Genomic DNA, 15,750 nt, shown 5'->3' with positions numbered 1-15,750 from the left:
ATTCTAGAGAACAATACGAAATTACAGTAAATGTTTCCCTTTCAGACGTATAAAACTCTTCATCCAAGTTTCGAACTTGCCGGTTGGCTTTTTTGTCAATTTGAGTTCCTCTGAGATACTTTAAATTAACAACTGCTTTATAATTTAATTTTTTCTGAAAAAAGGTTGGTTGGTTAACAGGATCAATTTTTCTTTTAATTAAATTACTCACCGAAGAGTAGTTTTTTCGTGTTGATAATATTACTATTTCAAAAACCATCAGACATATCAGATACATATTTAAAACACAAAACATTGCAACACAACCGAATTTCCGAGAAAACACCAACACAAAACGACATGAAACAAACGAATGGCTTTTTCTGCGATTCTGAGCAGGTGGTGTCTGTTTTTTAATCAATGGCGGAAAGAAAAATAATGAGAAAAGGGTAAATTATTAAGGTATTTGCAGTATTGAGGCCATCGACATCTTTTCTAGTGCTAACGCTATCGCATTTGAGGATATGTATCATTTCGCTCAAAACTCTTTTGAATATCCATATTCTTTTTCATGTTCAACGAGAGCTGTGAGGTTTTTTATATTCCGTTTCTTAGAGTCTCTCATGTGTTCTGAAACTCGTGTTTTGATCAAACCGTGTCCGGTTTGATCAATGGTCTTAATCCTGCATATTTCAATTTGATAAGTAAAATATCTCAATTTACACAAATAAAGATATATTTAAATTCACCCCATTGTTTCTTGAGAAATTGAAACGATAAGAATCGTATAAGTTTTGTGGAAGGTATGTTTATGAAAATTCATTGTTACAGAGCCCTGAAGAAGAATTCAATTAAATTCGAAACGCCGGCAAGAAAATAATTGTTTTTTAAAGAAAAAATTGATCCCAACCAACCCTTTTTTCAGGAAGATTATTTTTTGTTGGAGGTTATTTTAATGACATGTGCAAGAAAAAAGCAAATTACACTGGAACGGAAAAAATTATTATATAATTGAAGTTAATGCGGTTAATAAAGTGTCAGCAAGATTGTTACTTTTATGGGTTGATAAATAAAACATCTAAAAACTTCATTCAGTCATATATTCAAGTAAAACTTTTTTGTGAGATTTTCACTGAACAGTTTACAAAGCCGCACCACGAATTTTACGAAACAGTAGCTTCCTCAGGTGTGGCAGCTTTAATTAAAACCAGGCGCGATCTCATGAAAAGGGCAAATTCTAGATATTTTGCTTTGTGTTGGAGATGCCGCAATAAGTTATTTGAAAAAGTTGCTCAGAAATCGATTTCGACCTTACATACCGAATTTAGAAATTTGTTTTTTTTTGTAATATTCACATTCAAGTCCAATTTTCAATTATTGGTGCCGTATTATGAATCACACGTTAAAATGTAATAATAATAATAATGTTTATTTTAGAAAATGCCACAATTATTTCTATAAAAAATAATTACAACATGTAATAAAATGACGTCACACCCAATTAATTATACTCCAAAACTGATATTTTAAAAAATCCTAAACACAATAGGATTCTAGATCTAGAAGTATATTTTTGATGTTTTTTTTTTAATTGATTGCTACTAGCAGAATGTCTAACAAGTACTGGTAACTTGTTGTAAAATTGCATTGCCATATAATAGAGAGATTTTTCATTAAGTCTCAATGTATAATATGGATAAATGAGGTCATGCTTCCTAGTGTAGGTAATATTCGTGTTCTGTAGCATTTAGATCAAAAAGTTCTCTATTTTTAAACAAATACATCAAACATTCCGTGTTAGGAATTACACGTTAAAAGGTAAGACCTCGTTAGTCCTTAGCTCGCACAAGTTTCTCAACTTCTGAGAGTTGTCGTTCGTATGGGGGGCGACAGCTGATTAACGGAAAAAACAGAAACAGAACAGACAGATATACAGAGCATATAGTCATGATGTTATTATTCTTAAAAACTGTTCGACCTTAAAATGTCCTTATAATGTTTGTTATTGATTATTCTCATTACTCTTTTTTGTATAACAAATATTCAATTTGTATTCTTGTTGGATCCCCAAAAAATGAATCCGAATCTCATGACAAATTCAAAATTTGCAAAGTAAAGAGATAAAGCTGCTTGCTTTTCTAGATGTTTACTGATTATTCTCAGTCCATAGGACACTTTTCCAAGCTTCGAAAAGATTTCCTCTATATGTTGTGATCAGTTCAGCCATTCATCAATGTAAACACCCAAAAACTTGGTGTCATGCGATAACTGAAAGGAATTATTCAAAAATTATATATTATTTGGTTTTTCCTCTGCTGTTACATAGTTTGCAAATAGCATCACTTCAGTTTTCGACTCGTTCAATACTAACTTATTTGTTTTCAACCAGTTTTTTGTTTTCTGAAAAATGTTACAACAGTTTACTATCATCTCCGGATATGTTTTCTACTCCTGCCAGAAGGCTTGTATCATCAGCATATATATTGATAAATTGATTCTCTTCTAATTCAGATTTGTATAAATCATTCATAAATATAACGAACAGTGGGCCCACTACACTTCCTTGCGGTATACCTATAGATGTTGTTATAATATCAGATTTGAAGTTTTTTGAGTCTTTAGTGATACCGACTCTCTGTTGTCTGTTTGCTAAATATGAGTGAAACTATTTCAGAGCATTTCCTCTTATTCCATATTTCTCTAATTTGATTAACAAGATATCATGATCTAGACAGTCGTATGCTTTTGACAAGTCAAGAAACATACCCAGAGCTAGATGCCGTTTTTCCGTCAGATCAATTATGTTTTGAGTATATTGGAAGATTGCCGTTTGTGTTGATTTTTTTTTGTGAGTAGCCATGTTGATTATCACTGAAGATATTACACTCATGAAAAAACTGAATAACTTTATCACACATTGCGATTTCAAATAATTTAGATAAACTTGAGAGTAAGCTTGTGGGTCTGTGATTTACAATACAATTTGTATTCCCATTTTTGTGTAATGGTTGTATAACTGAAAGCTTGAGTTGCGAAGGAAAAATGACCCCGTAAGACCCCGTTGATTCTTAGCTCGTACAAGTTTTGACTTTTGAGAGTTGCAGTTCATAGGGGTGCGACAGCTGGTTAACGAAAAAACATATTTTAACATATTTTTTTAATAATATAAAAAGCTACAGAAATGATAAAATACTCAAAATCAATGAAATATGTTTAAAAAATATGTTTAAAATAGGTTTTTCTGTTAACCAGCTATCGCACCCCTACGAACAACAACTCTCAGAAGTCGAAACTTGTGCGAGCTAAGGACTAATGAGATCTTAAATTTTAACGTGTGATTCCTAACGCGGGTTGGGCGATAGCAAGTGAAAATCGAGCGTTCAGCCTGGAGATTGAACCATCCACTCACACATCGGCATATTGACTGAGTAAACAAAGCACCCACGTCGAACTGCCCGGCTACCGACCGACCAATAAATGTATTCATAATGACTATTAGTTTCTTCATTATCGTTACTACTTCATGAATGAATGTATTAATCCCAGGAAATATTACATATTTATAATAGGGACAATATAACATGCAGTTCGATAAATAATACCAAGAATAATATAACAAATGAAAATTAACAAAAAAAAACAAATGAAAATATGTGAAACTACAAAACTGTCCATCTATTTCAAAATATATTTTTTTAGTTGTGTTTTGGATTTCGTATAATTCAATTTATTTATGTTCTTAGGTATTTTATTATATAAATGAACTCATGGAAAATACATTTTTGATCAGATTTACTTTTGTGTGGTTGTGAAACTATATTTTGTATTTGTGAAATTATAAAACAACGATAAAAATAAAAACAACAATAAAAATTAATTGGCGCTCCGGGGCGACTTCATTGATTTCAGTGGCGCATTTGCTTTTTCAGCTGCAGGAAAACCCGGAAAAACCTGCAGACCACATAATCTGAAGATCTTGATCTACCAATGTCCTCTCTCTCATAAAACTAAATGTAGGGTGTCTGCAGAGGCTCCAATAGATTCAATACATCGCCAGAACACTTCGTGACACGACTATCGTCAAACCTAAACCAGTCCGTTTCGTCTTTGACCAAGGCATAACATTGACCAAATTCAACGCCAGAACCACAATGAACAATGACTGCATGAATAGTATAATAGTGGTCTGCTAGATTGAAATGTTCATCTATTTCGAACCTTCCAAAGAGTTTCCTGCTTCCGTCAGAGGTTGAGTCTTGTTTGAAGATCATCAGTGCCAATTATTTTTTATCGTTTCTTTTATTTTTATCGTTGTTTTATGATTTCCACAAATAAATAGATTGTTTTTTGTATTTGCCGTGTATTATGATCATGAATTGAATTGATTTCGTTGAAACATAGTACTGAATGTTTTCTTTATTATTCTTCACATAATAACCAAGTTATTATTTTCGTAGCTTCTTGAAATTCGAGTTTTTCGGTATCTAGGGTCGAAATCGATTTCTAAGTAACTTTTACAAATGAATTATTTCGGTATCATCAACGCGAAGCAAAATATCTAGAATTTGCTTTTTTCGCAGAAACGCAGTGGGCTGGATTTAAGGCTGTCACCCGGGCTAAGTATTGTAAAAAGTGTGACCCGTGAAAGTCTATGCCCGTAACAAAAATCAAATATCGGCTTTCAAAAATGACTGAAATAGAGAGGTGTCTTATCTTAAGTGTGTCATACTGTATTTTTTTAGAATCTTCAGAACTTCAGATAAGCTAATTCTGAACTCATGATATCAATAATGGCGTTACTTACCCAAACTTTTTTTGCAGGAGGTGCTCGGAGCAGAAGGAATATCTCTTCAGTTCAGACATATTTGCAGTCACCTTCTCTGGTGTTGCGCTTCTCCAACCTGTTCGAAAACCCACGGAAAAGAAGATTCCGACACCGATATTGCTTATCAGGATCTTCTGCATCAAGTTATAATAGTCACTGGTTATTTTGCTATAGAAAACAACGAAAACCAGGTGAGCTTTGGTGACTGCAATTTATTTTAGAAAGTCCTATTCACATTTTCAGTCTGGCAGCAATATTTTTAAATGATTCAGCCTTCATCCATAATTTTTTAATCACGCCGTTGGGAATATTGTGACGAAAAAAATATGTACCTAAGGTGTTAGTTTGTATGTTCAAGAAATGCGCGAATTATTTTGTTCTGCACTGATGCTCTCACCCACGGGAAGACTTAGGGCTGAAACCAAAAATAGTCTGGGTCACTAGATCCCTTTTTTTTTGAAACTCAGGGCTCATTCGATTCGGAATGACCTCTAGCAACTTTTTGAAAAATTACAAGAGGGGTCGAAAAAACTGCAAAAGTTATAAACAATTTAGAAAAAAATGAGGGGTTTGGTTTTTTGCAAATATCTCGGAAAATAATAAAGATATCCAAAATCTGAAAAAAAAGGTCCTTAAAGAGGAGAAAATTTTACAAAAAAAGTTCTGCCTCCCGGAACTCTTATCGCCAATATTCATAATGTTAATTTAGAGGTGAAAATCGCGCTAGAAGCGGGCGATGCGCGTCCCGCGCGCGCTGACTGACCTTTGAACAATAAAAATTATTTCAACCCATTGAATATCATTATTAAAATAAAAATTCACATACCTTCTATACACTTGAATAAACAAAAATCCATGGAAAAAAAATTTCCCGTGATTATTTTATTAGATATACTTCAGTTAATTAACTAATCTTTACAAGTTTCAAATTTACATAAAAACCCTAATAATTTTTAAACTAAAATCTTCAAATTTTGTTCACTTTTTGGAGCTTTTCTTGAAAGCCTTCAAAGAAGATTCCCGTCGGAAAATTGAAAAATTTTGATCTTCCACTTTGTTATCAATAATGAAAACGTTAGAAAGTGAAAAATTCAATTAAAGCAATGAAAACGTTTTTTTCAATATTCAAATTTATGCGTATTCTTATCATTTAAAGTTACATAAACATTATTTTTATTATTTTTTGGCTCTATTTGTTTAAAAAATAGTTATGAACAAAAATTCAGAGATTTTCATCAGTCATGAATATTATGATTTTTAAAAACGAAATCGTTTCTAAAAAATTTTTTATTACTTGAAAACTCATTTGCTGATCAACAGTTTTTTTCTACTAAATATGAATATCATGGAACGATTTTTTTCAAATCATAATTTCTATTTTTCTTTGATATTCTGAAAAATTTTTTTTTCAATGTATATTTTCTTTATTAATTCAATAAACATTTTGTTTTAAACAAATGAATTTTTAATTTTTTTTTACTACCAAAAAAAACCAAAAACAACCATGTGTCACTTTTTGTGTAAAAAAAGAAGAATATTAAAAAATTTGTAAAAAATAGAGAAAAATATTTAAAAAATGAACATTTTTTTACACAAGAAGTGACACACGGTTGTTTTTGTGTTTTTTGTTGGTATTAAAAAAAAATATCGAAATATTCAAAACAAATTGTTTATCAAATAAAGAAAATACACATTAAATTTTTTTTTCAGAATATCAAAGAGAAATAGAAATTATGATTTTGAAAAATCGTTCCTTGAAATTCATATTTAGTAGCAAAAAAAATGGTTAATTAAACAGCAACAAACATTTTAACAATTCAACCGAAATAAGTTATATATCGAATATCGAATTTCAACACTCAAATCGCGATCAGTTCCTGAACTGAACTCGACGGCGATAACCATCCCCGCATTCTCCAATTTCTTTTCGTCACCGTATCATGACTTCAAATTTAATTTTATGACTCTTCAGCCAATCATAAAACTCGGTTAGTAAAAATTATCCAATACGAATTGCCAATTCTACAGTTCATGTGGGCTAGCTCGCAGCCGGTTCATTTCCCTGTATTGGTTTTTTTGCCTTTGAGAGTGCCGCCAACTTTTAGCGTGCACAATATCGTTCACTTCGACTATACCAGTAGAGACGTGCATTCTGTTTTATCTCGTTTACAGCCTACTTGATCAAAGTGTGCGTTTCAAAGTCTACATGAAAAAACCTAAAAGCTCTGTATTTCAAAGATGACAAAATGTGTACGACATTTTTGGAAAGGTAATTTCTAGCTCTATCGAAATATGCAGGAATATACAGGTTGTTTGCGGTATCTCAGGAAATGATAGATATCGATATGCGGTTTTCACCATTGAGTTTGTCATGAAATGTGACCCTCAATCACAGCCATCACTTTTCATCTATCTAGTTCAAAAACCGAAATTTCCCTTCGAAAGTGTCCAATTTGGCCTTCTCTGTACATTTTAGTATGAATAGTTCACCATTAATGTTATCCCAGTAATTCAAAATAGCTTCGGTTGTTGAGTGAAAGCTCATCTAAAAAGATGTGTTATTCTCCATTCACCTGGACAAGTAATGAAATTAGCTTCATTAGCAGACCATTGCTTTAAGAGTAAAATTGTCATTGAATTGAAAACATTTTTAGTTACGCAAACCTTTACCAAATATAAAATTTCCTGTTTGAATATTGGATTGCCGTGGTTTCTTCCTAAGAGGCGCTCAGCCAACCCAATTGTTTCTATTGGCGGACCTTCTTTGGAGTATTGTTCTCATGTATGGAGCTCCGCCAACAAACATAGCCTGAAGTTGCTGGATTCCATCCAGAAAAGAGCCATCCGCCTGATTGGAGACGAGAATATCACTTGCAACCTTGATAGTCTGGAACATCGAAGAAAGTTTGGGGATTTGTCTCTCTTCAATAGATACTTTCACGGGAAGTGTTCAAGTGAATTGGCACATTTGATTCCACCAAGAGCGGTACATATCAAAAATACGCGACGGACTGTGGGTGCGCATCGTTTTGGGGTTCAACTCAGTACACCTCGAACTTCCCTGTTCAAGAACTCTTTCTTCTGGAGAACTGCGTTTATGTGGAATAAGCTTCCTGAGAACGTTTTTCCAAATGGATTTGATCTCCAGCGATTCAAATCCAATGTGAATCTCTACTTTCGCACAGCACCGATCTTAGAGCGCCTTAAGAATTTTCCTGTAGTGCTTGTGTTATGTCCTAACACAGTGCATTTCTTTAATGTCCCACCCTTTTATTTTTTGTACGGGTCAACTCAAAAAATTGGAATTTGCGATAATGAAATTAATGCATGAGTACTTCATTTTGAGGTGAAATTGACAGATGAAATTTTCAAGATGGCGACTGGGCGCCATCTGGAAAAAAAATTAAATGAAAAGGGGGTTCTTGTGACACATCATTTTGAAGCTACTGACGAATTTTCCACAACCCTACAATATAAAGTCAATTATCTTCACCTAGTACAAAATGGCGGAACATTTAATAGTTTCTTGAAAACAAACACATTAATATCGATATTTCTAGAAAATATTCCTCTTCATCTGCCATATGGCAATTCCAAGGTTTGTTATGTTATTTTTTGTCAGTACGGCAATCATTTTTCAGTTAGAATATTCTCATTTAGTTTTCGGTGTTACTAGTAGAAAGGTACCACGTCAATAATCTCTAAAATGATCAATTATCGTCCATTGGAAGAAAAAATTGAAGCGATTTTCATTTACGGTGCGACGCGTAACTTTCACGAGATCGAAAGGATTTTCACTGAACGTTTTCCGAATCGTCCTATCTAGGAAATATTTGGGGGAACTTGTATCCGAACTGACAACTACTGACAAAATATTAGAGCGCGCGATGAAGAGGCAGTTATCAGAACATCTTTCGGAATTCAATATACTGCCACCTGTTCAATCGGGGTTCAGAAAAGGGTACAGTTGCATAACCGCTCTCCTGCACGTTGTTGATGATATCATAAGAGCAACCGACCAAGGACGGGTACAGCTATTCGCATTAGAAAATTATTTGAGAAATAGATTCCAGAAAGTCTCTATTGACGACATAGAGTCTAACTATCTTCCACTCACATCTGGAGTACCACAAGGCTCAAAATTAGGTCCTGTGCTGTTTGCTCTTTACTCTGGTAATCTTTTCAGAAGTATTCGGCAATGCAACATTTATTGTTATGCGGATGATACCCAAATTTATTAAAATTTTCCGCCTCAAAAAACGAATGACGCATGCGAGATAATCAATAGGGAACTCGGTATATTCGTTAAAAATGCTAGTAGATATCAAAATTTATAATGAAAATATCGAAATTGTAGACGAAACCAAGGTTCTAGGAGTATTATTGGATTTCAACCTGAGGTTTGAAAAACATGTAAATGCATTAGTGCAAAGAGCATACTCATCCTTACGAGTTATATATGGTGTACGTCAATGTCTTCCTATTAGGTTGAAATCCTTACTCTGCGAGACCTTGGTTTTATCTAATTTCAATTATGCGAACTCCGTATATGGACCAAATTTAACCAGCCAATATAAACAAAAAATTTAGAAGGTACAAAATTCTTGCCTTCGGTTAATATATGGAATAAGGAAGCGAGAAAGAATTTCCAACAAGATATGTGAAACGGGTTGGTTGAATATGGAAAACAGAAGATTTCTACATTCTGGAAATCTCTTTCATAAAATCATCCTTACCGGAAGACCTTCCTATCTTCATCAGAAAATAACATTCCGCACTGATGTTCATAATGTCAATATTAGACATCGAGGAATTTTATCCCCGCCCCCATTCAGAACTGAACTCTTCAGGAGATCGTTTAGTTACCAGATTTGCAAGATATATAATCTCATCCCACCAAATTTCAAAACAGGAAGTATCCAAACTTTCAAAACCCAACTTAAAAATCTTCTGTTCAGGACTTATCAGTAGGTTTTATTTATTATTTTCACATAACAAGGTTGAAAACTGCCGCTTTCACCAAAAACTGTATAGACATTTTTTAATATTTTTTTATACATTGTTCTTTTGTATCATTCAATAGGTACGCATAGGTATTTTTCAGGGTTAAGTGGAAGAACAACAGAGTAGCACTCTCCGCTGCCGAGTTGAACGTCGCCCTTTATTTTCTTAAATATATTATGAAGGATTTTTATTTATGTATTAAAAGAGGAAATAATAAATTCGTTATTATTATTATTATTATTATTATCATCCATACAAAATTAAAATGGTACACCAATTAACTGAAGATGACCTTGATTGAAGAACAGAATTCTGCAAAATCATGACGGAAACCATTGCAAGGCATCCTACCTATCTCCACAATATTTGTTTTAGCGACGAATGTACATTTTTTAAACAGCAATGTTCACAGACAAAATTGCCGTTATTGGAGTGACACCAACCCTCACGTTTTCCGGAAACACATACCCAATATCTAGAAAAAATTAAGGTTTGGCGAGGAATATTGGAAAACCATATTGTACGACCTCTATTTATCGATCAAAATTTAACAGCGGAACTATATTTGAATATGCTGGAAACTAATGTTGACCCTCTCATCACTGAAATCGTCGAAGCGAATCCTAATTACTTCGATATGGATATTGTATTTCAACAAGACGGAGCACACCACACCAAAAAACTATTTGGATACTACTTTTCCCGGTCGTTGGATTGGCCGTCGAGGTCCTACAGAACGGCCAGCCCGCTCGCCAGATTTGACACCTTTGGATTCTTTTTTATGGGGCTATTTTAACAAAACTGCACCTGCTTCAATATTGGATATACGGCAGAGAATAATAAATATTTGTAGAGATATTGCCGTTACTGACCTCAAGCTTATTACTTCATATTATGTAGTTAAATGTCAATGTATTCAGGCAATTCTTAATAGTTCCGCCATTTTGTAGTAGTTGAAGATTTTGACATTATATTCTAGGGTTGTGAAGCATTTATCAGGAGCTTCAAAAAGATGTGACACAAGACCTCCCTTTCCATATCCTTTTTTTCCCAGATGAAGCCCAGTCGCCATCTTGAAAGTTTCATCTGTCAATTTCACTTCAAAATAAAGTATTCGTGCAATAATTTCATTATCCCAAATTTCAATTTTTTTAAGTTGACCCGTTCAAAAATTAAAGTGGGGGGGACATTAAACACTGTATATTAATTTAGCCTTGTCGAAAAGAGTTATGTTTTTATGTTATCCACTAATTGGTGAGGATTATTTATACTGAATCGTGTTTTGAAATTAGTGTAGGATTGAATTCATTTCATGACCATTTTCGAAATTTTCACAACACAGGTCTGATTGGGAAATTAGTTTTGAGTGATTTGATGAGAGAATGAAGTTCAGGTGGTTTTGGTTTTGTAATCTTTCAAGTGGAGATCTCACATTGAAGTGTGTTTTTTGAATACGTTTCTAGATCGAGGTCATCTATAAACAAAATTCAATCGCGTCGTATATCATACTCAAGTTTCAGTAGAAGAATCTTGAAAATTTTGGCAAACATATTGTTCAAGGTTTTTTGATAAGCTAACCATTTGATGTAAAAATTTTCAATAATTCAAATAACTCATTTGTTAAATAGATTGAGCGTAACTAAATATATCCAGTGGAAAAAAAACAAAATTCTAATTTGAATAAACAAACACCCTTATTCGATATCGAACAAGAGGTTATCATTATCATGTTTTCTTGAATTTTTGTTGTTAAAATATTGAATCATGTTTCAGGAAGGCAGAACCCTTCGATGGGGTGATTGCTTGCCACGAGGCCGTATCAGCAATTATGGTTTTACCTGTTAACTTTCCACGAGTCATTTGATTCGACTTCCGGTCGCACGGTGCGATACCGGACACGGGGACAGACACGTGTCTTTTTACTTTCCGACGATGACATTTATTAGACGTCCGCGTAGAGTCGCGAACTCGTGTAAACAACTACCTAGATTTTGGGTCGACTGTTTCGAACTGGTTGTGTAATGAAGATTTCTTTTACTTCTTACTGTTTTTTGGGCATAAAACCTTCACACAATCTGAAATTCGAATGATTCGAAAATAAATTGCAATTCCACATTGCCACTTTTTCGCTGGTATATAATGGTGTTTTCATATTTATTTTTTATTATGGGCGCTACATTGGATTCTTTCTGTTCTGTTGTGGAATTGGCCGCGGTGGTAGTGTGCCCGACTCACGATCGAAAGATCGTGGGTTCGATTCCCGCCTCGACCAGATATTTTTCTCGAGAGAATTTGTCTGGTTGAAGCTGGGATGATTCTGCAACCGTGTTAGGAATCACACATTGAAAGGTAAGACCTCGTTAGTCCTTAGCTCCCACAAGTTCTCAACTTCTGAGAGTTGTCGTTCGTATGGGGGCGACAGCTGATTAACGGAAAAACAGATGTTTTTTTAATAGAACCAGATTTCACGTTTTCAATAATGTATCATAACTTATCATTCTTTTTTAGAAAATTGGAGATATTGAAAAAATTTATTCTCATTATAATAGGATTCGACTTTGATGTTTCTAAATTTGACTTTCAATTCGTTACACTCAATGACATTTTGTAATTGGTACAAGTCATTGAATTTTTGGCGAAAAATGGCTTTCACGAATGAAGAAAAAAGAGATATGATACAAATTTATCACAAATACGATAGAAACAGTTTCAGGACATCGGAAATGTATTTAAACTTGTATCCCGAAAGACGACAACCACATCGAACTATGTTCAAATGTTTGAATAAAATCTCATCGAGTTTGGTCTATTTGAAAAGCCGAGTAAAAAATACGGAGACAGAATGAATCAGGAAACTAAAGAAAATTCGATAAATGGGGTATATAAGAGGTAAGTTAGACATTGTGTCCTTTTCAATGAAAATAGAACTTTGAACAAATAACAATAATTAAGAAAAATGTAAAGACAAAAGTAAATCATACCAAATGCTCAAAATGCTCTTCTTGTTCATGATAACACAACTGTGCCCTTATTCACTGCTCTATTAATTTTCCTATGTTGAAGGTCTTCAATTTTTTCATATTCCCTCTAAACATAAACTCTATTTTTCAGTGTACCCCATAAGAATGTGTACTCCATAACACTTAAGTCAGGAGACCTTGCTGGCCACCTCACCGGCCCATTATTTCCTATCCATGTATTACCAAACCTTTCAGTCAGGTAATTAGATATTCGTCTGGATAGTGTGCGGTGGAGCACCATCATGTTGATACTAGATGTTGTTATAGTTAGCCAGAGGTAGATCATCCAAATAGTCTTCGAAAATCGACATTAAAAATTGGTGATAGGTTTCTCCATTCAGAATTCCGTCTAATAAATGAGGACTCAAAATTCTATCTTTGTAAATTCTTGCCCACACGTTAATACTAAATCGCACTTGAGGTCGAATTTCTCGGAACTGCCTGGGGTTGTTTATGCTCCAAATATATTCGTTATTTAGGATGAATATCCCACAATTCGTGAGAGTGCTTTCATCTGTCCAAATTACATTTTCCTGGAAAACAGGAAAATTATGTCTTCTTATGAGCAAATTACAAAATTCTAATCGCCTTTCAGGATCAGCCGGATGCAATTTTTGAGATATGTGTATTTTGTAACATTTTAAACCGCTTTTTTGAGATGTCTCCAAACACGTGTATGATAAATATTCATTTCTGAGGAAATTTGACGTGTAGATTTCCCCGGGTTCATGTTCATCTGCAAATTATTAATTTTAATTGAAAAGGACACAATGTCTAACTTACCTCATACATACCTCATTCATCAAATTTTCTTTCATTATGTCTCCGTATTCTTTCCTCGGCTTTTTAAATGAACCAAACTCGGTGAGATTTCGATCCAATAACTTGAACATAGTTCGATGTGGTTGTCGTGTTTCGGGATACAAGTTTAAATACATTTCCGATGTCCTTACACTGTTTCTATCGTATTTGTAATAAATTCAATACCTATTATAATAAGAATTAATTTTTTCCAATATCTCCAATTTTTCGAAAAAGAATGATAACTCATGATACATTATTGAAAATGTAAAATTTTGGGTATCCGACGTTTCGTCGGATAGCAAATAAAGCATTATTATGTAGCAGGGAAAAAGTAGCAATGTGGAAGTGCTATTTATTTTCGAATCCTTCGAAAAATAAAGCCAGAAAAAAATAAAAACCAATTTCCAACATTTCTGTGTTTTACGGATTTTTCCGGATACAGTCATATTGTTAGTCAAATAAATGCCCAACTTTGCCCCAGTTTAAACATCTTTGTATCTCTCATTGTTTCCGAGATCCCAATGGTGAGGATCGAATTTGAAACACCCTGTATAAACCACTGAAGAGACCAATTAACCAGTAATTTGTCGTATTAATAAATTTGGCCTATAAATTTAAAAAAATCAATGGAAAGAAATGAATTTCTATACTGAGCTTTCGTTAGTGGTCGACGTTTCGGAAAACAATTTTTTTTCGTTTTCAAAACCCGAAATTCACTTCAAAACGTTCGCCTCAAATTGTGAATACCTTTATTTTGTTTGACATACCTACGTCAAAGGAATGAAATGTTCAAATGTCATATGCGATAGTTTACATGAATACCTATGCTACCAAAGAGAGCAATGTACAAATATTAAATTTTTCCCAATTGATATGACATCTTGACATTTCATCCTTTTGAAACGTCGACCACTGAAGAAAACTTAGTAGTGGGTGTAGAAATTGATTTTTTTTCAATAAATTTTTTCAAATTGTCGGCATCAGGGCCGTGGATCAAAGATGTTATCACCAATCTGTTTAAAATCTGTTATCACCAATAAAATAAAAGATTTCTAATTGCCAAGTGATTTGGCCGGCTTTCATTACAAAAAATCACTAAAGTATACAAAGAGATAACTACAAGATTCAAGCATGAACTAATACCCAGGGTGTTACCTAAAATAAGGGCACTAAACAAAAAAAAAACAATCACGATAAAGAAAAACCTAAAGGTGATGTCACTGATTCTTATGTTCTAATTAACGACGTAATGAGCCGATTCTTGCAAGAACTTCGATTAGAAGAATCGAATGTGAACAGACAAGACATCAATCATTCAATATGAATATGGTTTCTAGTATAATGTAAAATATAGGCATCGGTTTGTCCTTAATTTATTCACTTCACTCCAAAATGCTCTTTCAATTCTTATGTTTATTGCTTCCGTAACTTACCCTCGGCGATTCTCCTATCCAAGTCCTCTGCATATACTTACCAGGTGAAAAGGTGTAGTAATACAAATCTCTAAGGAGTCGCAATACTTCAGGAAGTAAAACAGGCTGAAACTTCCCTCTAGATACACACGAGTGTAGGAAACTCGTAAATATGGAACGTGGTCCATGAGAAGGGAAACATCTAAAATCAGGAACAATTCAAGGTATTTTCAAATTTAATGTTTCTAAAAGAAAATGTCAAACGCTTACCTCCTTCTATCGAAATCCCTAAGCACAACAGGAGACGTTTCCAAATCAATTTATTATCTTATTCCGAACTCGATTGAATCAAAGGTTGAATTTGCTTCCAAATGACCCAAAATGCACCAAACTTTCAACCCCTAACAGCCTTTGAAATGTAAATCCGCACTTTTGCCAAAATCAATCAATGATAGTTATGAACATTCACTAGGCAGATATCTTCATGATTTTTTTCCAGGAATCGCACAGAAAAGAAATTAGGTAATGAAGAAGTGACTGCTTTTATAGGGTGTTTTTGATAAATGAAATATATTCAATTGAAGTTAATTCGATGCAACGAAATATTAAAAAAAATCGTAACAATTTCAAAGAGGAGATTTCTCATTCCTGACGAATTGGCAAAGACGGCTTCCAAGTAGTCGGTCGGTAGCCAGGCGGTTTGACG

The 15,750-nt window shown here is 33.8% G+C and overlaps 1 protein-coding gene across 1 annotated transcript in view; it reads left to right on the top strand.

The window, feature by feature from the left end:
- Positions 1-15,750, top strand: part of LOC141485860 (S phase cyclin A-associated protein in the endoplasmic reticulum-like) — a 252,152-nt gene that overhangs the window by 211,690 nt on the left and 24,712 nt on the right. Inside the window, exon 7 of the mRNA XM_074183413.1 lies at positions 4,801-4,995. Coding sequence (XP_074039514.1) covers positions 4,801-4,995 — 195 coding nt within the window. The remainder of the gene's footprint in view (positions 1-4,800; positions 4,996-15,750) is intronic.

This window comes from Leptinotarsa decemlineata, unplaced genomic scaffold (genome assembly GCF_025532065.1).
Source record: "Leptinotarsa decemlineata unplaced genomic scaffold, Ldec_3_MD MMD2_tig00026340_RagTag_RagTag, whole genome shotgun sequence".
NCBI classification, from domain to species: domain Eukaryota; kingdom Metazoa; phylum Arthropoda; class Insecta; order Coleoptera; family Chrysomelidae; genus Leptinotarsa; species Leptinotarsa decemlineata.
The sequence above is the reverse complement of the archived record's forward strand: the minus strand, read 5'-3'. Positions and strand labels throughout refer to the sequence as shown.